The sequence below is a fragment of the Haliotis rufescens genome, unplaced genomic scaffold (assembly GCF_023055435.1).
Source record: "Haliotis rufescens isolate VD_foot unplaced genomic scaffold, xgHalRufe1.0.p SCAF_2, whole genome shotgun sequence".
Taxonomy (NCBI): domain Eukaryota; kingdom Metazoa; phylum Mollusca; class Gastropoda; order Lepetellida; family Haliotidae; genus Haliotis; species Haliotis rufescens.
In genome coordinates, this window is record NW_025963890.1 from 2,923,520 (window position 1) to 2,946,759 (window position 23,240).

General features: G+C 44.9%; 2 protein-coding genes across 25 annotated transcripts in view; one reads left to right on the forward strand and one right to left on the reverse strand.

The window, feature by feature from the left end:
• The window catches only part of LOC124116740, a 178,995-nt gene that overhangs the window by 96,964 nt on the left and 58,791 nt on the right, over window positions 1-23,240 (forward strand). For all 24 annotated transcript variants that reach the window (XR_007222136.1, XM_048399488.1, XM_048399481.1 and 21 more), the window contains 11 exons: window positions 1,012-1,045; window positions 1,987-2,125; window positions 11,267-11,375; window positions 12,338-12,496; window positions 13,660-13,813; window positions 15,116-15,185; window positions 17,171-17,258; window positions 18,757-18,932; window positions 21,650-21,799; window positions 21,956-22,076; window positions 22,817-22,888. Coding sequence is in view for 23 of the 24 variants with exons in the window: in XM_048399488.1 (XP_048255445.1) it covers window positions 1,012-1,045; window positions 1,987-2,125; window positions 11,267-11,375; window positions 12,338-12,496; window positions 13,660-13,813; window positions 15,116-15,185; window positions 17,171-17,258; window positions 18,757-18,932; window positions 21,650-21,799; window positions 21,956-22,076; window positions 22,817-22,888 (1,272 nt within the window). In the remaining variant the exon portion in view is untranslated. The remainder of the gene's footprint in view (window positions 1-1,011; window positions 1,046-1,986; window positions 2,126-11,266; window positions 11,376-12,337; window positions 12,497-13,659; window positions 13,814-15,115; window positions 15,186-17,170; window positions 17,259-18,756; window positions 18,933-21,649; window positions 21,800-21,955; window positions 22,077-22,816; window positions 22,889-23,240) is intronic.
• On the reverse strand, window positions 8,082-10,251 carry LOC124116742 (somatostatin receptor type 2-like). Its single transcript, XM_046478215.2, has one exon. It carries the CDS (start codon window positions 9,527-9,529, stop codon window positions 8,306-8,308), a length of 1,224 nt encoding a protein of 407 aa, XP_046334171.1. The 5' UTR covers window positions 9,530-10,251; the 3' UTR covers window positions 8,082-8,305.

Sequence of the window (23,240 nt, forward strand, 5' to 3'; positions counted from 1 at the left end):
AACCGGGGTGGGTTTTGTGAATAAATCACGCAAACGCGGGTTGATGTTCGGAATCCAGTTGTTTAATACATAGGATTAAATTAACGGATGCCCTGTGGAAATAAATACACAGGGTTAAAAAATAAAAAATACATACAAACAAAATATTACACTATAACTTATTAACAAAAATTATAATCTTATGATCATAACCATTACTATGATCAATCTTAATTAGTTTGATCTTGTTTTTGCTCTAAATATCAAAGAACATTTGTCATATAATAAACTGACAAACAATAGTGGGAGAGTGATGATAAATACATTAACACATAACACTAATTCAGTGCATACCAACATTAATACATATAAAACATAATGCGCACTGTGCCCTTTATTGCCACAACACCATATATACTGTACCGCAAAAGAAACGTCACCATGGATAGATATATGAGAAACCTAATTTGTCCAAACACTGTAAACATACTTTGAGACATATTAAAAATAAAATACTTGGCAAAACTGATCATCAAGGTTGAAATTAAAGTGTCAACTGTTTTTAAAGTGAAACACAACACTAGTCTCTGAGAAAATGGCATCACAAGTCAGTATCTCGTGTGTCCGCCATGTACATTGATGAATGCCGTGCAACGTCGATACATGGAGTGGATGAGACGGTTGATGAAGGCCATAGGCACTTAAGCCCCTGACGCAGTTCAGCTGCAGTTGTCGGCCTTGGTCGGACGTCATTCAGCCATCTTTGAATGTCGTCCCACAGATGCTCAATGGGATTTAAATCGGGACTGGGGACAGGCAGGGGCAGGGGCTGGGGCTGGGGCTGGGGCAGGGGCAGGGGCAGGGGCAGGGGCTAGACAATAGAGAGCCGAGAAACAATACAGAAGGCAAGCGCAATGGTGACTGTGCTATTGTAATAGTGAAGCAGGTTAGATCGGATGGTTGAGCAAGGACTAAGACTTAGGGGTTAAAATAAAAGCTGACATTGCATTGCTCCTTCTGTTGGTGTTGCAGGTGACAGACCAAACTACTACAAACCCTACGCAAAGTAAGTCCACTGTTGATGTTTTATATATTGAGGTAACCAGTATTATGTCACATGGCATATGTGTAAATTTAAAACGCTTTTCAATACTTTTACAATCGTAATTTATGCTCCATGCCCGTTTGTGCCTTTGTGTCTGTATGTCTTTTCGAGTGTCTGTATAGATCCTTTTCCGTAACGGCCATAATGTTCTGGTGCAAATAAACACTATGAAATGTTTGTGAAGATCTAACGGTTTACAGTATCCCTTGGACCTGCGTGTCAGGTCTGTGAATAGAGTAAACCTAAATGAGGTGACTTTACACAAAGTGGAGTTTTACTCCTATGTTATCCAATGTGTCAGGTGTTTGTGTCAGTAGGCATCTTCCCGAGGCAAGGGAGTTAACTGACTGTAAAAGTCCAGTTTCCACCCTTGCCGAACAAGGCTGGAATTATGGAGTTATGTTTTGGCTGGACTGACGAGTCTATGCATAGTCCAATCAAATTCGCGTAACGAAATCGACATCCGGTTCGTAAACAGTCGTGCAGATTTCTGTCGATTGCAGGATTTGCAAAGCATGTGTACCTCCAACCCGGACCCGTTTTATTACAATATAGATTCTAATTATCGATCAGATTGTCTTGACTTGGCGCCGCCATTTTGTTTGAGGGAAATGCAAGTGATATGCTATGAATCTAAGGGACATAGAAGGGACATAACTCGTAATCGCCACTGCTGGCGCTACGATCGAGTCCAGCCATTCCAGCATTGTTCGGCAAGGGTGGAAACTGGACTTTTACAGTCATTTAACTACCTTGACTCGGAAAGATGGTCAGCAGGTGACGCCCCTATGAGGTGACTATATGAGCCCTCCTTTCAGATCCTCTTCAGACATGTTGAATATATCGTTATAGTGCTGTACACTATCGTCATAAGATTTTGGCTATCAGTATCATACTTTTAGTGATGTCCCGTTTGAGGATCGAGTGAACACCGTTGTGGATTGGTTGTCTCTTCCTCCTGACTCTCGGCCGGAATTTCTCACCCTGTACTTCAACCAGCCAGACAGCGCAGGCCACCAATACGGGCCAAACTCAGACAATGTAAGTCAGTCCTCTCTCCCTTTAAAAAAGATTAGCAAAAAGAAAGATCTTACATTTTCCCTTATTCAACAACCGAATGGTATCTTTACTATCTTTATCTATGACCAGGTGTGGACGGCCCTGTCAGGTTCATTTAAAGTCCTTATTTACTATTTGAAAGTTGTACAAAAAGGGGTCAGTCACGTTATGCCTATCTTGTGCTTTCTTCACACAGGTATTTTTCCGGTAATGAAGTATCACATAGGTTTTATACAGATAACGAAGCATGACGGTGCAATTGGTGCAAATATTATTTAACAACTGCCTTTTAATCTATATTAATACAAGATTAAACGGACGAACTGTATCATGACGTGACACGGTGGATGAGTGTTTGCGGGTGCGAACACATATCTGTAAAACACTTCAAAGAATAACAAGGGTGAGGGTGTCAGTCTGTATCATCTGACAACAGTCTCACACCAGCACACCATTGTTCCGGGAGGTAAGGGTGTGTGGCTGTATCATCTGACAACAGTCTCACACCAGCACACCATTGTTCCGGGAGGTGCGTATGCCTGGCTATACTATCTGACAACAGTCTCACTACAGCACACCATTGTTCCGGGAGGTAAATATGCCTGCCTGTATCATCTGACAACAGTCTCACTACAGCACACCATTGTTCCGGGAGGTAAGGGTGTGTGGCTGTATCATCTGACAACAGTCTCACACCAGCACACCATTGTTCCGGGAGGTAAGGGTGTGTGGCTGTATCATCTGACAACAGTCTCACACCAGCACACCATTGTTCCGGGAGGTAAGGGTGTGTGGCTGTATCATCTGACAACAGTCTCACACCAGCACACCATTGTTCCGGGAGGTAAGGGTGTGTGGCTGTATCATCTGACAACAGTCTCACACCAGCACACCATTGTTCCGGGAGGTAAGGGTGTGTGGCTGTATCATCTGACAACAGTCTCACACCAGCACACCATTGTTCCGGGAGGTAAGGGTGTGTGGCTGTATCATCTGACAACAGTCTCACACCAGCACACCATTGTTCCGGGAGGTAAGGGTGTGTGGCTGTATCATCTGACAACAGTCTCACACCAGCACACCATTGTTCCGGGAGGTAAGGGTGTCTGGCTGTATCATCTGACAACAGTCTCACACCAGCACACCATTGTTCCGGGAGGTAAGGGTGTCTGGCTGTATCATCTGACAACAGTCTCACACCAGCACACCATTGTTCCGGGAGGTAAGGGTGTGTGGCTGTATCATCTGACAACAGTCTCACACCAGCACACCATTGTTCCGGGAGGTAAGGGTGTGTGGCTGTATCATCTGACAACAGTCTCACACCAGCACACCATTGTTCCGGGAGGTGCGTATGCCTGGCTATACTATCTGACAACAGTCTCACTACAGCACACCATTGTTCCGGGAGGTAAATATGCCTGCCTGTATCATCTGACAACAGTCTCACTACAGCACACCATTGTTCCGGGAGGTAAGGGTGTGTGGCTGTATCATCTGACAACAGTCTCACACCAGCACACCATTGTTCCGGGAGGTAAGGGTGTGTGGCTGTATCATCTGACAACAGTCTCACACCAGCACACCATTGTTCCGGGAGGTAAGGGTGTGTGGCTGTATCATCTGACAACAGTCTCACACCAGCACACCATTGTTCCGGGAGGTAAGGGTGTGTGGCTGTATCATCTGACAACAGTCTCACACCAGCACACCATTGTTCCGGGAGGTAAGGGTGTGTGGCTGTATCATCTGACAACAGTCTCACACCAGCACACCATTGTTCCGGGAGGTAAGGGTGTGTGGCTGTATCATCTGACAACAGTCTCACACCAGCACACCATTGTTCCGGGAGGTAAGGGTGTGTGGCTGTATCATCTGACAACAGTCTCACACCAGCACACCATTGTTCCGGGAGGTAAGGGTGTCTGGCTGTATCATCTGACAACAGTCTCACACCAGCACACCATTGTTCCGGGAGGTAAGGGTGTCTGGCTGTATCATCTGACAACAGTCTCACACCAGCACACCATTGTTCCGGGAGGTAAGGGTGTGTGGCTGTATCATCTGACAACAGTCTCACACCAGCACACCATTGTTCCGGGAGGTGCGTATGCCTGGCTATACTATCTGACAACAGTCTCACTACAGCACACCATTGTTCCGGGAGGTAAATATGCCTGCCTGTATCATCTGACAACAGTCTCACTACAGCACACCATTGTTTCGGGAGGTAAGGGTGCGTGGCTGTATCATCTGACAACAGTCTCACTACAGCACACCATTGTTCCGGGAGGTAAGGGTGTGTGGCTGTATCATCTGACAACAGTCTCACTACAGCACACCATTGTTCCGGGAGGTAAGGGTGTGTGGCTGTATCATCTGACAACAGTCTCACACCAGCACACCATTGTTCCGGGAGGTAAGGGTGTGTGGCTGTATCATCTGACAACAGTCTCACACCAGCACACCATTGTTCCGGGAGGTAAGGGTGTGTGGCTGTATCATCTGACAACAGTCTCACACCAGCACACCATTGTTCCGGGAGGTAAGGGTGTGTGGCTGTATCATCTGACAACAGTCTCACTACAGCACACCATTGTTCCGGGAGGTAAGGGTGTGTGGCTGTATCATCTGACAACAGTCTCACTACAGCACACCATTGTTCCGGGAGGTAAGGGTGTCTGGCTATATCATCTGACAACAGTCTCACACCAGCACACCATTGTTCCGGGAGGTAAGGGTGTGTGGCTGTATCATCTGACAACAGTCTCACTACAGCACACCATTGTTCTGGGAGGTAAGGGTGTGTGGCTGTATCATCTGACAACAGTCTCACTACAGCACACCATTGTTCCGGGAGGTAAGGGTGTGTGGCTGTATCATCTGACAACAGTCTCACACCAGCACACCATTGTTCCGGGAGGTAAGGGTGTGTGGCTGTATCATCTGACAACAGTCTCACACCAGCACACCATTGTTCCGGGAGGTAAGGGTGTGTGGCTGTATCATCTGACAACAGTCTCACACCAGCACACCATTGTTCCGGGAGGTAAGGGTGTGTGGCTGTATCATCTGACAACAGTCTCACACCAGCACACCATTGTTCCGGGAGGTAAGGGTGTGTGGCTGTATCATCTGACAACAGTCTCACTACAGCACACCATTGTTCCGGGAGGTAAGGGTGTGTGGCTGTATCATCTGACAACAGTCTCACTACAGCACACCATTGCTCCGGGAGGTAAGGGTGTCTGGCTATATCATCTGACAACAGTCTCACACCAGCACACCATTGTTCCGGGAGGTAAGGGTGTGTGGCTGTATCATCTGACAACAGTCTCACTACAGCACACCATTGTTCCGGGAGGTAAGGGTGTGTGGCTGTATCATCTGACAACAGTCTCACTACAGCACACCATTGTTCCGGGAGGTAAGGGTGTCTGGCTATATCATCTGACAACAGTCTCACACCAGCACACCATTGTTCCGGGAGGTAAGGGTGTGTGGCTGTATCATCTGACAACAGTCTCACTACAGCACACCATTGTTCCGGGAGGTAAGGGTGTGTGGCTGTATCATCTGACAACAGTCTCACTACAGCACACCATTGTTCCGGGAGGTAAGGGTGTCTGGCTGTATCATCCGACAACAGTCTCACTACAGCACACCATTGTTCCGGGAGGTAAGGGTGTGTGGCTGTATCATCCGACATCAGTCTCACTACAGCACACCATTGTTCCGGGAGGTAAGGGTGTCTGGCTATATCATCTGACAACAGTCTCACACCAGCACACCATTGTTCCGGGAGGTAAGGGTGTGTGGCTGTATCATCTGACAACAGTCTCACTACAGCACACCATTGTTCCGGGAGGTAAGGGTGTGTGGCTGTATCATCTGACAACAGTCTCACTACAGCACACCATTGTTCCGGGAGGTAAGGGTGTGTGGCTGTATCATCCGACAACAGTCTCACTACAGCACACCATTGTTCCGGGAGGTAAGGGTGTGTGGCTGTATCATCTGACAACAGTCTCACTACAGCACACCATTGTTCCGGGAGGTAAGGGTGTGTGGCTGTATCATCTGACAACAGTCTCACTACAGCACACCATTGTTCCGGGAGGTAAGGGTGTGTGGCTGTATCATCCGACAACAGTCTCACTACAGCACACCATTGTTCCGGGAGGTAAGGGTGTGTGGCTGTATCATCTGACAACAGTCTCACACCAGCACACCATTGTTCCGGGAGGTAAGGGTGTGTGGCTATACTATCTGACAACAGTCTCACTACAGCACACCATTGTTCCGGGAGGTAAGGGTGTGTGGCTGTATCATCTGACAACAGTCTCACACCAGCACACCATTGTTCCGGGAGGTAAGGGTGTGTGGCTATACTATCTGACAACAGTCTCACTACAGCACACCATTGTTCCGGGAGGTAAGGGTGTGTGGCTATACTATCTGACAACAGTCTCACTGCAGTACACCATTGTTCCGGGAGGTAAGGGTGTGTGGCTATACTATCTGACAACAGTCTCACTACAGCACACCATTGTTCCGGGAGGTAAGGGTGTGTGGCTATACTATCTGACAACAGTCTCACACCAGCACACCATTGTTCCGGGAGGTAAGGGTGTGTGGCTGTATCATCTGACAACAGTCTCACACCAGCACACCATTGTTCCGGGAGGTAAGGGTGTGTGGCTATACTATCTGACAACAGTCTCACACCAGCACACCATTGTTCCGGGAGGTAAGGGTGTCTGGCTGTATCATCTGACAACAGTCTCACACCAGCACACCATTGTTCCGGGAGGTAAGGGTGTGTGGCTGTATCATCTGACAACAGTCTCACACCAGCACACCATTGTTCCGGGAGGTAAGGGTGTGTGGCTGTATCATCTGACAACAGTCTCACACCAGCACACCATTGTTCCGGGAGGTAAGGGTGTGTGGCTGTATCATCTGACAACAGTCTCACACCAGCACACCATTGTTCCGGGAGGTAAGGGTGTGTGGCTATACTATCTGACAACAGTCTCACACCAGCACACCATTGTTCCGGGAGGTAAGGGTGTGTGGCTGTATCATCTGACAACAGTCTCACACCAGCACACCATTGTTCCGGGAGGTAAGGGTGTGTGGCTGTATCATCTGACAACAGTCTCACACCAGCACACCATTGTTCCGGGAGGTAAGGGTGTGTGGCTGTATCATCTGACAACAGTCTCACACCAGCACACCATTGTTCCGGGAGGTAAGGGTGTGTGGCTGTATCATCTGACAACAGTCTCACACCAGCACACCATTGTTCCGGGAGGTGCGTATGCCTGGCTGTATCATCTGACAACAGTTTGCTGTGCATAGTTGCGTCCCTTATCTGTGCCAAACACCTATGCTCGTTCTGGGTTCGAATTCCTGATTCTACCTGAATATGTTGCTAGATTTGTCAGCGCAGTATCTCGTTTTTTGTGGTTTTCATCATAGTTGGAAACGCAGCCAACATCAAGCTGTCTCGTTGTGATGCAACTGAAGCTCTTTAAAGTGGGAATTACTCACTCACTCACTTATTGTTCTCGTATGCCATATTGTATATATGGACCACAACAAGTATCCCTGCTATCACATGGTGCATTTCAAGTAGCGTATTTACAGTATTATGTATTTCCTCGCCAATGTAGTGATCTTTAATTGGCATATAGTGTTTTTTTGTTTGTTTGTTTTGTTAAACGCCGCACTCCAGAAAATTCCAGCTATATGACGGCGGTCTGTAAAACATCGAGTCTGGACCAGACAATCCAATGATTGACATCATAAGCATCGACTAATACAACTGGGATACGACGACAAGCATTACCCAAGTCAGCGAGCCTACCACCCGATCCCATTAGTCGCCTATTACGACAAGCATGGATTGCTGCAGACCAATTCTATTTGTGTAATTTTATGCATATCTATGTGATTAACTGACATTGATAAAAGTTGCTGTCCCATTTCGGCAACTTTATTCAATTCTATATGAACAAGTACAGCAACAACACAACTCAAATGTGTTGAGATAGAATCAGTTTGGTTAACACTAACTTAAAACAATGTCATTTGGACCACAGCGTAAACCTCCTCCTCACCTCCTAACGTGCGCTGAAACTTCCCGTGCGTTGTTCCTCATCCTGGCAGGGATGAGGAGTGAGGTTGAGAGTCTACAGTATCACGGGTGAGGGTCACGTGAATTGTGTTGTTGATGAGGACGGTTGTGTGTTTGTGGCACGGCTGGCACAGGATCAGCTTCCTCAACTCCTTTCGGAACTTTGTGCCTACGACGCAGTAGACGAAGATGTTCACGCAACTGTTCAGTACGTTCAGGATGTTAGCAACAACAACGGACACAAGATACGTTTTGGAGTAACTAGGGTTGGACGCACGTGTGTCCTTAAGGCAGTTGGAGTTGTTGGTATCCACTAACTTCATAATAGATATGATGCATCTCGGGAAGTTGCAGATCATGTACACCACCACGACGAGGATGATGAGGAGGGAGAGGTTGCGGTTGGGGTTGAGGACGTTTGGAACGCCAACCCTGATTCTTGAAGATCTTCGGACATGGAGCGCGAGGAGAGTGTTGACAATTGCGAGGAGCAGCCAGGGAAACATGTACCAGACCAGGGGCAGGACGTAGTGTGTGTAGGTACACACGTAATGCTGGTGGATGCCGAAGTCTGTTGGGTAGGCGATAGTTGTCTGGATTCCATGGAACATAATGTGTCGAATTTCATAACTGAAGAAGATGGGAATAGTTATGACGGTGACGATGAGGACTACAGCTACGATGCAGACACTTACCAGATGAACGGTGCATGTACGCTTCACGGTGAGCGGGTATTTCACCGCCAAGTAGCGCTCTGTGGAAAGAAGCAGCGTAACAAAGCTAGACACTCCCAGAAAGATCCAGAAAAATGGTTCCACATATACTTCGATATATGCGTCCAAGTGGAACACAGCCTCTGTGTTGTCCTTTTCGGTCAGTAGAACCTTGTAGCTTTTGTACCGGAAAATAGAAGTGAGAAGCACCAGAGTGTCTGTCAGGGCCAGGACCTGTAGGTACACTGCCGTGGTGGAGGTGCGCAGGGCCTTACGGGTGAGTACACAGAACACAAGCAGGTTGCCGCACACTCCGGCAAAACAGATTGTGAACAGCACATATCCATAACCGATACGGAACAGTCTCGCCTGGAAGAAGGCCTTTGCAAGGTCCATTGTTGTTTCATTCTTGAGGAAGAAAGTCTCAGTTGAGTTGGAACCTCGCCATGTTGTGTTTGATCCCCCGTACCATGCGTCGGGCATGTCATCCATTTGGTCTGTCAACAAAACGTTGTCCTCTATTTCTTGCATTGTCAGATTAATGAATGTACGTTTTCAGAATGGCAAAGTTTAGTTTTTATCTATCTGACGCAAACAATGTCCACGTTAACTGTTTGATTGGCATTCTGAAATTGCTGGGAAAATGTCCATGTTATAACTGTTTGGCACCTTAACTTGTTTGCTCCATTGGTTTTCAACTGGATGGTCACACTTGAAACAATATGTTAATATTTGCACAGCCAAGTATCCCAGTGTTCACCCAGGGCTATTATTTCATCACTACCAGACAAGCACCGAACGCAGTGAAATGTATATCTCAGCAGAAACACAACACCACATCAACGTGAATGCAATGTCTTGACTATTACCGTGATGGCGGATTCCTTATTTCTTGACAGAACTAATCTAAAGCACCAGGCCTCAATCCGTGTGAATTCGTCACGCCTCAAGTTGATCAATATTGAGTATTTCAAACTGTCACGAGAAACGATCTCTCTATCAGTGGCAGGATGGAGTCAGGATAGAAGCCCACTTCTGTCGCAGGACCCTTATCATACATTATGACCCCACTGGGTTAAGAGAGAAGCAAACATTTGTATTAATCAGCTCCAAAGACATTTAATTCACGTTATGATAAATCATCAATTCATGTCCCAAGTTTCGATTAGGTCTGGGAAATAGGATTATGTGCCTGCTAGCAAATACTGTACATTCGGTTTGTTATGAGTAATGGCCATGAGATGTGTGACCAGCACTGGGTCAGCCGTGGTTTCAATGGCTACACATGGTTACCGGGCTGAAGAGTTTCTAAGATATGACAGAAGAAAGAATGGCGCACAATCAATCCCTGCACTCCAGTAGAGCTGATAGGCTGACTGGAACAGATGGCTGATTTGGAATATACAGTTGAGTGTGTGTACATATTGAACCTGACAATAATTTTGTATCAGCCGATATTAAACCTACAGTCAACTCAGGGCCATCTTTATTTCAGTGATATATGTACAGCAGTAAACTGTTCCTCCAATAGAAACGTTGAGTGATGTAGGTGACGTCATGTATGGTACATCTACACCTGGACCCTGTGTTGAGAGATGTAGATGGCGTCATGTATGGTACATCTACACCTAGACCCTGTGTTGAGAGATGTAGATCACGTCATGTATGGTACATCTGCACCTGGACCCTGTGTTGAGAGATGTAGATTAGAGTGTGTATGGTATATCTGCAGCTGGACCCTGTGTTGAGAGATGAAGATGACGTCATGTATGTTATATCTGCAGCTGGACCCTGTGTTGAGAGATGTAGATGACGCCATGTATGGTACATCTGCAGCTGGACCCTGTGTTGAGAGATGTTAATGACGTCATGTATGGTATATCTGCAGATGGACCTTGTGTTGAGAGATGTAGATGACGTCATGTATGGTATATCTGCAGATGGACCCTGTGTTGAGAGATGAAGATGACGTCATGTATGGTATATCTGCAGCTGGACCCTGTGTTGAGAGATGTAGATGACGCCATGTATGGTATATCTGAAGATGGACCCTGTGTTGTGATATATAGATGACGTCATGTATGGTATATCTGCAGCTGGACCCTGTGCTGAGAGATGTAGATGACGTCATGTATGGTATATCTGAAGATGGACCCTGTGTTGTGATATATAGATGACGTCATGTATGGTATATCTGCAGCTGGACCCTGTTGTGTAAGTTCCTCTTGTAAAGAGAGATGTTGAAGACGATGTGTTGTATATCTGCAGCTGGATCCTGTGTTGAGAGATGTAGATGACATGATCGGGTTGCTGATGCAGAAACTTTACAAGAGGAACTTACACAACTGTGTCAACATAATCCTGTTGGCTGATCATGGTACGTCTCTCATCCGTTAGATGTATTACGTATCTAGTTATAACTACAGAACTACAATGACAAAATAAAGCAGTACACATATAAAGCCATGCTAGGACCGGCTGTGGCCGAACTGACGGCGGCGTTGTTTGCAAGGTTCAGATGCTTGTGTTCTGTCAAAATTCAAAGTCAACAATGACCATGCTATCATCTGACATTGCAAATCAGGCTTGGGCAATACACGCATACAGTAACCAGAAAGCGACAAGTTGATATTCCTTGTGGGCCCTGGGATATCTATTTAAAGAACAATTTGTTATGTCTTCACATAGTGACCACAAAAGATGACAGTTTAAAAATAAGAATTGTTTGTCCCTTATATTTCTGCTTTGTGTAGCTGTCATCATTAATAGGGACAGTGGGTAGCTGTTAGCATTAGTAGGGACAGTGGGTAGCTGTTAGCATTAATAGGGACAGTGGGTAGCTGTCAGCATTAGTAGGGACAGTGGGTAGCTGTTAGCATCAATAGGGACAGTGGGTAGCTGTCAGCATTAGTAGGGCTAGTGGGTAGCTGTTAGCATTAATAGGGACAGTGGGTGGCTGTCAGCATTAGTAGGGATAGTGGGTAGCTGTCAGCATTAGTAGGGGTAGTGGGTAGCTCTCAGCATTAGTAGGGATAGTGGGTAGCTGTCAGCATTAGTAGGGACAGTGGGTAGCTGTCAGCATTAGTAGGGATAGTGGGTAGCTGTTAGCATTAATAGGGACAGTGGGTAGCTGTCAGCATTAGTAGGGATAGTGGGTAGCTGTCAGCATTAGTAGGGGTAATGGGTAGCTCTCAGCATTAGTAGGGATAGTGGGTAGCTGTCAGCATTAGTAGGGACAGTGGGTAGCTGTCAGCATTAGTAGGGATAGTGGGTAGCTGTCAGCATTAATGGCATTGAGACATTGAAAATGCATTCATGAAAGTTTATTCCATGGCCAAGGAATGACTCCCAGGTCATGTGACCGGGCAGTGGCGCTGAATGATGTTCTGTTCGAGGATGAACTGAGCCACGTGACTGCTTACACCGCCATGTTTGGTCGTATCAGCAACAAGTACTCCAAGAAGGGGAGCCAGTACACAGTGTATGACACGCCTCTAGGTGAGTCCGTGTCCTGGTGATGAACTCACTAGTCAGGGTAGTGTGTACACACATAAAGTAGGTAGTTTGTTGCCATTTGTAGTGCCCTAGTTTGTACACACATAAACAAAATAGTCTGTTCTCCGTTATAGTGCCCCTAATGTGTACACACATAAAGGAGATAGTTTGTTCCCCGTTATAGTGCCCCTAGTGTGTACACACATACAGGAGATAGTTTGTTCCCCGTTATAGTGCCCCTAGTGTGTACACACATAAAGGAGATAGTTTGTTCCCGTTATAGTGCCCCTAGTGTGTACACACATAAAGGAGATATTTTGTTCCCCGCTATAGTGCCCTAGTGTGTACACACATACAGGAGATAATTTGTTCCCCGTTATAGTGCCCTAGTGTGTACACACATAAAGGAGATAGTTTGTTCCCCGTTATAGTGCCCCTAGTGTGTACACACATAAAGTAGACAGTTTGTTCCCTGTTGTCGTGCGGCCAGAGTGTTACAGATATGGAATATATATGGTTTGCTGTTGTAGTGTCTGAATCTATGGTATATCTGCAGCTGGACCCTGTGCTGAGAGATGTAGATGACGTCATGTATGGTATGTCTGAAGATGGACCCTGTGTTGTGATATATAGATGACGTCATGTATGGTACATCTGCAGCTGGACCATGTGTTAAGAGATGTAGATGACAGTGTGTATAGTATATCTACATCTGGAATCTGTGTTGAGATATATAGGTCACTCTGTATTGTATATCTGCAGCTGGATCCTGTGTTGAGAGTTGTAGAAGACTATGTGTTGTATATCTGCAGCATGATCCTGTGTTGAGAGATGTTGAAGACTATGTGTTGTATATCTGCAGCTGGATCCTGTGTTGAGAGATGTAGATGACATGATCGGGTTGCTGATGCAGAAACTTTACAAGAGTGTGTGCACACATACAGGAGATAGTTTGTTCCCCGTTATAGTGCCCCTAGTGTGTACACACATAAAGGAGATAGTTTGTTCCCGTTATAGTGCCCCTAGTGTGTACACACATAAAGGAGATAGTTTGTTCCCCGTTATAGTGCCCCTAGTGTGTACACACATAAAGTAGACAGTTTGTTCCCTGTTGTCGTGCGGCCAGAGTGTTACAGATATGGAATATATATGGTTTGCTGTTGTAGTGTCTGAATCTTCCATCCTGGAGCGACTGCAGTGTCTCTCCCCGCACATGCGCACATACAGGAAGGCCGACCTACCCAAGAGACATCACTATGCCAACAATGACCGCATTGATAACATTATAATGGATCTCGACAACGAATGGATTGTCACTAAGTAAGCTTTGTCATTTATAACTAACTGTCAAAATATATACAGTGTCACCAGGTCGGGTTTTCTCTTGTTGACCTTGGCTACTTCAACAGCAGTGAAGAACTCGTAAGGATAACTGTAGATGGACAACCGCATCTCCCATGACAGTCAACGCAAACTGTTTAGTCAAAGATAATTAGTGAAGCCGCTAGTTTGTTTGTTTGTTTGTTGTTTAACGCCGCACTCAGCAATATTCTACCGATATAACGTCGGTCTGTAAATAATTGAGTCTGGACCAGACAATCCAGTGATTGATATCATGAGCATCGACCCACGCAATTGGGATACGATGACATGCATCAACCAAGTCAGCGAGCCTGACCACCCGATCCCGTTAGTCGCCTCTTTGGACAAGCATAGTCGCCTGAATCCGCTGGTGTTTAGTACTTTGTGTGAGTTGTCCAGCTGAACTGTGTAATAGCCTTTAACAAAGTTTGGCGTTGTCTATGCTGAACAACATCTACATATACTGCCGGGAAATAGAAGGAATACACTGTAAAATTCACACTGCACTCTGCTTGTGACTGTGTACTGTGAAATTGCGACCTCATGTTCCTTGAGACTTCGTGTGCACGTCAAATGTTGGTAGATATCATATCAAATTCATCTCCATCGAATAACCATGTCTTGTTTTGTTAAATTTTCAACGGCAGTTTACTCCACTCGCACATATCAAAGTGTGTTGCCCAGCTACTCTCGAAGTCAACATTTAGTGTGCATCCCTTAAAGCAAACTGAACAAGCATTGTAGGGTTTTGTTCCACACCGCTGGTCAATATTATCTCACATAGCTCATTTGGACGTAAACGATGTGATGTTACATTTGGAAATAGAAAAGCGCCACATGTCAAGCTCTCTGTTGTTCCTCTAGCCTGAAATACATTCTCTTTGTCGATTTCAAACGTGTTCTGTTCCCCAAATATAAAGTAATACACACTGAGAGGATTGTTGTAATGGAACTCTGCATTTTGTACCCTCCATTTACACATGGTTATTTCAGAATGCACACCAGTATGCATTCAGCATACCCTTAGCTTAGTGGCCTACGCGTTTGCTTGGCACACTGGGTTCTATTGTCCGTATAGTTTTGATCTACTTGTGCAACCCACTCCAGATCTTGTCATTACTAAGGGCGCGAGTACATATGCACCTACGACTCACTCATCACTGGAGACTTAATTCCAAACACCTATTGATGTGAACACCTGAGACAAAGACAGCATTCAGCCATCGTTGTGATTTGACCTGGGCTCGTGGTTTGTTTCAGAACACGGAACCCGACATCAGGCTGCAGTGGAGGCAGCCATGGGGAAGATAACATCTACGCCAGTGAGGGGGTGAGTGACCTCTCACGTGTTGCTTAGCAACCTGCTCATGCTAGTCTGGGGCCAATTAATACTTTTATCTTCAATTCTTAGTGGTTGCCTGGACTAAGGCTTATATAAGTTCAATACAAACAAACAACTCTATTTGAATTAAAAGGTAGCCACCGTGAGATGGAAACTTCAGAACCTGAGGAATATCGAAACTGCTTCATCTAGGGTTATTCCATTACAGTAAGGGCTGGGCGGAAAGGAAGATAGACAGACTAGGGATTGTCCAGCAAGGCTACCTTGCGCTGGCCATGTTGTTGGAGAGTTATATCCTCAACCACTTCCTTAAGAGGGGAGCGAAACCTTATATACTGTCTCAAAGTAATTGACATTCGCAATCCTTCAGATGTCTCCCTAGGAATTTCCGGATTCTTCCACGAATTGCACCACGATACTAGTAGTGTGTATATATCCAATCTATACAAGATTAAGCTGTATATATTCTCCAAATATGAAACGTTACTTCCAATTTCTTCCTGATATAATTTCATTTCATTTCAATTTTTTCTTCGTCCGGTTTTGGAAATCTGGGGTGTCGGGTTGGAGATCCTGTCATGTTTATATCCCGGCAGTGGATGCACACGGTAAAGGAAACCCCATGTTCCGTGTGAATGTGTACGTAGCGGCAATACGTCATACATTCTCTGCGCTTGGCGGAGTTCTGCTTAGTTCTTTGCATTTTAACGTTCAAGCCAGGCTCGGTTGTAACTAATTGTATAAGAATACCACGAATGTAACTAAATTGTATAAGAATATCACGAATGTAACTAAATTGTATAAGAATATCACTAATGTAACTAATTGTATAAGAATACGACGAATGTAACTAAATTGTATAAGAATACCACGGTTGTAACTATGTAGTGTATCAGAATAACACAAGTGTACCTTTAGTGTGCCATAAACCATAACTACAGTTACACCGCGAGTGCAACCACAGTTTTTCAGAACACCACGAGTGTAACTATAGTGTATCAGAATACCGCGGATGTACTATAGCATATCCGAGTATCACAGGTACAATTAAAGTGTTTTTTCAAACCTCATAATAACCCGATTTCTACGTAAGTTCATATTTACAAACCTTATAATAACGTGATCACCACAGAAATAGGTCTTTGCAAACCTTATAATGACCTGATTTCTACTGAAGTTCATATTTACAAACCTTATACTGACCTGATCTTTACTAAAGTAGGTAAATACAAACATTATAACAATTGATCTGTTCTCTGATCTTCCTACACCACCTGCTTCCGATGCTGTACTCTGTCATGCCTGAAATTATTTCTCTTCTCTTCAAATATTTCCCAATCTGCAGTTTGACATGCACCACATATCATTCGGCCAAAGCAACAAAACACTTTCCACAATCATAAAAAAACAATATATGCTAAAAGCAGAGGCCAATATACGAAATCATGCTTGTGAAAATGTTAGAAATATGTATTTGGAATCAGTCATAACATACGTTGTAATTATATCTTGTAAAATTATAATAAACTAAAATGTGCCGTCGCATCTGCATTATTCCATAAAGCTACTTACTGTCTTTCTTTACTTTTCAAAAGAAATAGCTGTGCAGAGGTTTTGTCACAAGAAACATGTGCTGCACATGCAAAATTGGCATGTGATGTTCGATTCGGCTGATGATAGGTGACATTTCACTCGATTTGTTTAAGTAGTCGTCCTTTATCGGTATCTGAGCAAGGTAAACACTCCTTCTCTGAAATCCTACACACAAAATACTCCATTTCCCCTATACACCTGACCACTTCGAGGGGAGGGCGGGTGCCATAACATATATATGTTATCACATCGATAGGGATTTTCATATTATTTTCTTCCAAATGTAGTATACACTGGTTAAATGCAACAGTCAGGACATACAGTGAACATAGATGCATTTTTATTGACAACAGTTTGACTTGTGCGTCTTTTCGCTTCAGGCTCTGTTTGTTGCTCATGGTCCTGCCTTCAAGAAGGGGCTCGAGATAGAGCCGTTTGAGAACATCGAAGTTTACAATCTCATAGCTGGTGAGTCTTTTGTGATCAAAGATAAAGGTATTTATTTTGGGAACCTTTGTGGTCACTTTAGAACTATGTTTTGCCTATATATAAGTTGACGTGTTCTTGGTTTGGTTCTGACAAAATGACAAGCATAAAAACTTCAACGTGTGGTGCATCATTATTACTTCGAGCCAAAGCTGGGGCGGTCGGGTAGCCTAGTGCTTAAAGCGTTCGCTCGTCACGCCGAAGACCCGGGTTCGATTCCCGACATGGGTACAATGTGTGAAGCCCATTTCTGGTGTCCCCCGTCGTGATATTGCTGGAATATTGCTAAAAGCGGCGTAAAACCATACTCACTCACTCACTCGAGCCAAAGCCAGTGGGATGATGTCAAATATGACTTTGTATGAATGTTGCCACAGATGTTATGACTATTTTCATTTTGAAGAAATGATTGACTCCATGATCTCAACTTCAGTGCTTTCGCGTGACGTTTGGGTACATATGCAGGTATCTTTATCAAGCATGTGCCAAACAACTGAAGACGATCATACGTTTTCCGACATTATGCGTATTTCGCACACGGCCCGCCGGGCCATTTGGTGTGGTTTGCCAAAGGAGGAAGCAGGAGTTTGTCCGAAAGGAGAGGCAACCTGAGGGTTGTGTATTTAAATTTTGAAGAATTGAGAATTTTGCCTGAGTTAGAGGGACTAAGGGAGGGTGGGGGTGTATGGTTTGTTTTGGTTTTGTTCGTTTTGGGTTTTAGATTAGTGGTGATTTATTTGTGTGGGTAATCATATACGGCTTAGAAGGCCAGTTTTAATTCAAAAATGCCTAATGCTTTAAAGGTTTGTGTATTATATAGCGAGATTAGGAGAGTTTGTAATGTTGGGTGTGTGTTGATGCCCAGTTTGCTCTGAAGCATCGTTCAGTGTTGTTTGTAGTGCGTGCAGTGTAGTAGGACATGTTCTGGTGTGTCTGTTTGCTCGCAGTATGTGCATTTACCCGTTGGGTATTTCTTTATTTTCTGTACGTGGGAGTCTTTTGTGGCATGGTTTTAATTTTGTTATTACCCTGTCAATAGTTTTAGATTTATGGTAGGTTTTTAGTGCAACCTCCAATCGGTGATACCCCTAATGTTGGGGATGACGTGGATCATTTGAATTGTGCTCGGGTCTAACACACACATATATGTTGGTTCACTGGTGTTTCTTCTTTTGATTTTGAAGAGTGAGTGAGAAGTTACAACAAAAGTTTTTATCAACTTAACATTGTGTTAAATGACAACTAACATACAATAGTAAATACTTGAAAAGTTGCTAAAATAACCCAATTCTGTGATCGTCATATAACAAAATGCTTTGCAATCAGGGGTAAGACGTGTTTGTGTAGAATTTACAGGGTGTAGATTCCGGTATGCGTGTAATTGATTGGTTTCTACAGACATATGTTTGCTATGACCAATGTGTGATTGTGTTGATAATGATATTTATTGGTGTTGATACCAACGTGTGTCTCTTCTTAGACGTGCTCAACATCACACCTGCTCCCAACAACGGCACCCGTGGAGCTCTGTTCCATGTATTGACTAACCCCCCCAGGCTGGAGGCTGAACCCAGCACAAGCTACACGGATTGCACCGCCACCTCCCAGACTGTCCTCCAGCAAACTGTCAGTCAACACTGTGGCTGCTCTAATCAGGTAGGTGACTCTCACATCAATCAACACTGTGGCTGCTCTAATCAGGTAGGCGACTCTCACGTCAGTCAACACTGTGGCTGCTCTAATCAGGTAAGTTACCTGCACATCAGTCAACACTGTGGCTGCTCTAATCAGGTAAGTTACCTGCACATCAGTCAACACTGTGGCTGCTCTAATCAGGTAGGTGAATCTCACGTCAATCAACACTGTGGCTGCTCTAATCAGGTAGATGAATCTCACGTCAATCAACACTGTGGCTGCTCTAATCAGGTAGGTGAATCTCACGTCAATCAACACTGTGGCTGCTCTAATCAGGTAGGTGAATCTCACATCAATCAACACTGTGGCTGCTCTAATCAGGTAGGTGACCCTCACATCAGTCAGCACTGTGGCTGATCTAATCAGGTAGGTGAATCTCACATCAGTCAACACTGTGGCTGCTCTAATCAGGTAGGTGACCCTTACATCAGTCAACACTGTGACTGCTCTAATCAGGTAGGTGAATCTCACATCAGTCAACACTGTGTTGCTGCTCTAATCAGGTAGGTGAATCCCACATCAGTCAACACTGTGGCTGCTCTAATCAGGTAGGTGACCCTTACATCAGTCAACACTGTGACTGCTCTAATCAGGTAGGTGAATCTCACATCAGTCAACACTGTGGCTGCTCTAATCAGGTAGGCGACTCTCACGTCAGTCAACACTGTGGCTGCTCAAATCAGGTAGGTGAATCTCACATCAATCAACACTGTGGCTGCTCTAATCAGGTAGGCGACTCTCACGTCAGTCAACACTGTGGCTGTTCTAATCAGGTAGGTGAATCCCACATCAGTCAACACTGTGGCTGCTCTAATCAGGTAGGTGAATCCCACATCAGTCAACACTGTGGCTGCTCTAATCAGGTAGGTGACCCTTACATCAGTCAACACTATGACTGCTCTAATCAGGTAGGTGAATCTCACATCAGTCAACACTGTGGCTGCTCTAATCAGGTAGGTGAATCTCACATCAGTCAACACTGTGGCTGTTCTAATCAGGTAGGTGAATCTCACGTCAATCAACACTGTGGCTGCTCTAATCAGGTAGGTGACCCTCACATCAGTCAACACTGTGGCTGCTCTAATCAGGTAGGTGAATCTCACATCAGTCAACATTGTGGCTGCTCTAATCAGGTAGGTGAATCCCACATCAGTCAACGCTGTGACTGCTCTAATCAGGTAGGTGAATCCCACATCAGTCAACACTGTGACTGCTCTAATCAGGTAGGCGACTCTCACGTCAGTCAACACTGTGGCTGCTCTAATCAGGTAGGTGAATCTCACATCAATCAACACTGTGGCTGCTCTAATCAGGTAGGCGACTCTCACGTCAGTCAACACTGTGGCTGCTCTAATCAGGTAGGTGAATCCCACATCAGTCAACGCTGTGCCTGCTCTAATCAGGTAGGTGAATCCCACATCAGTCAACACTGTGGCTGCTCTAATCAGGTAGGCGACTCTCACGTCAGTCAACACTGTGGCTGCTCTAATCAGGTAGGTGAATCTCACATCAATCAACACTGTGGCTGCTCTAATCAGGTAGGTGAATCTCACGTCAATCAACACTGTGGCTGTTCTAATCAGGTAGGTGAATCTCACATCAGTCAACGCTGTGACTGCTCTAATCAGGTAGGTGAATCTCCCATCAGTCAACACTGTGACTGCTCTAATCAGGTAGGTGAATCTCACATCAGTCAACACTGTGGCTGCTCTAATCCGGTAGAGGACTCTCACATCAGTCAACACTGTGGCTGCTCTAATCAAGTAGGTGAATCTCACATCAGTCAACAGAGTTGCTGTTCTAATCAGGTAGGTGAATCTCACATCAGTTAACACTTTGGTTGCTCTAATCAGGTAGGTGAATCTCACACAAGTTAACACTGTGGTTGCTCTAATCAGGTAGGTGACTCTCACATCAGTCAACACTGTGGCTGCTCGAATCGGGTAGGTGACTCTCACGTCAGTCAACACTGTGGCTGCTCGAATCGGGTAGGTGAATCTCACATCAGTCAACACTGTGGCTGCTCTAATCAGTTAGGTGAATCTCACACCAGTCAACACTGTGGCTGCTCTAATCAGGTAGGTGACTCTCACATCAGTCAACAGTGTGACTGCTCTAATCAGGTAGGTGACTCTCACATCAGTCAACATTGCGGCGGCTCTAATCAGGTAGGTGACTCTCACGTCAGTCATCACTGTGGCTGCTCTAATCAGGTAGGTGAATCTCACATCAGTCAACACTGTGGTTGCTTTTATGAGGTATTTTCACATTGGTCGGCACTGTCAGGTTTAATCAGGTAGGAGGGTAGGAGAATCTGTACAGTAGATTATTTAAGTGTGTGGACCATCATTGATTATCCAGTTTAGTTGATCTTCGTTGTGATATATACCCGAAAGCCCTCGGAAAGATCGCTTTGGTCTGATTTGAGTGGCCAAAGAATGACTGATGTCACTGATAGGAAAGACCCGCGTGATGACGCTACTTCACAAAGAAAGTCACGGGAATGAATTTATCAAATTTATCATTGCCAATACCATGCCCTGGATCATCAAGTATGCGTCTGATTCATCCGTGAGTGTACAAACAATGTTTCATACTTTGGGCGGCTGCACGTGGCGGAAGTGACACTTTTGTAAACCAAGGAAACTGATTGATGAAGTATTGGAATTGTATTTCAGTCGGATATGATGACCACCAGCTTCATTGACGTCCCCACCACGTCTGAGGTGTCGATACAGTGTCAGGTACATTATGGCAGTCAGACGTCCGTCTTCAACTCAGACCGGGGCATGCCAGGGTGGACGACGGTCTACCTCAACAAACAGAAGGTAAGGGGGTCAGGATCTCCTTGTTAAGACACGTTTGACAGGCAGCGGGCCTGCGGGCTGGCAGACATGCACTGTTTTCTGTTTTCACTTTAAACTTAAAGTTAACATTTTACAGCAGTTTTCACTATAATTGTGACCTGGGTATGGTTTTTTCAGCGTGTGGAGGCGAGCAGCGAGTGTATTGTTCCAGATCCAAGTCTCCACCCACAAGACAGAGCCAGGTACAAGCAGTACACCAGTCCACAGCGCGGCATCACAGCGACCGGCATGGTCCCAGGTAGTGTTCATCCCCTCACGTTCATTTCTCTTAACACATCTGACACATATGACCCATCATTATACAAGTTAAATTCCTGTTTTCAAGACATTCAACAAAAAGCATAGATGCAGACAGACGTTTTAACTAGTCGATATTGCAGCACGAGTTAGGGATACGCTCAACATGACGGGTGAAGTTTCGTAACATACGAAAATTGGTTTCGCCCTCAGCTGCATGTTTCCATATTTGTGTCGATCTATCATCAGATACTTTATTGTAGGATCATCGTCAAAGTCTTGCAAAGAGCATTCATTCGCTTCATTGTATGAGGACGTATACTCTTTAAGTTTGTTTGTTGTTTAACACCGCACTCAGCAATATTCCAGCTTTATGACGTCTGTCTGTAAATTATCGAGTCTGGACCAGACTGTCCAGTGATTTACATCATGAGCATCGATCCACACAATTGGGAAACGATGCCATGCATCAACCAAGTCAGAGAGCCTGACCGCTCAATCCCGTTACTCACCTCTTACGACAAGCATAGTCGCCTTTTAGCTCTTTTCTATATCCCGGATTTTCACGGGTCAAACAGATATATTTATAGTAACCAATAGATCCCTGAACAGATATCAAACAGATATCCAAACAAAACATGTGAAACAACGACATACTGATATCATACATGAAAGCTGTTTGCATGAACATTGATCTGTACCGCAGAAACAGGTGTCTAAGTTGAACTCTTCCTTCTCCAGCCCGGTTTAGTAGCTGCGGTCGGGTCAGTCTGTCCTCGTCGGTGGTGCCCATGTTCACAGGTTTCAAACAAGGCAAGTATCAAACCAGCATGGGTTGATGTCTGATCATTGCGTCAGTCATGTGAATCGTGTCATCCGAACACTTGTGAAAGAGAACTCAATACTAACACAGCATTAGATCGTCGCTTTGAAGGACAAATAATGTTACACAGGTAGTGTAAATGTCGAACCATTAAACAAATGAGTTTGTGAAAATGGCTTCATCTGCCTCAATATACAAAGAAACATGCGATCATCAAATGGTTCTACAGTAAAGGGTGATTCGGTAGGAAAACCATATGCATAAAACACAAATGTGGTTGGAAATTTGGTTGAATTTATTAAGTGGCTCGACACTCAACTCGGCAGGGTATGAACTTTTAGG

Excerpts from the sequence above, each read along its gene's own strand:
- LOC124116742 (XM_046478215.2), bottom strand. The coding sequence starts at position 9,529 with ATGCAAGAAATAGAGGACAACGTTTTGTTGACAGACCAAATGGATGAC.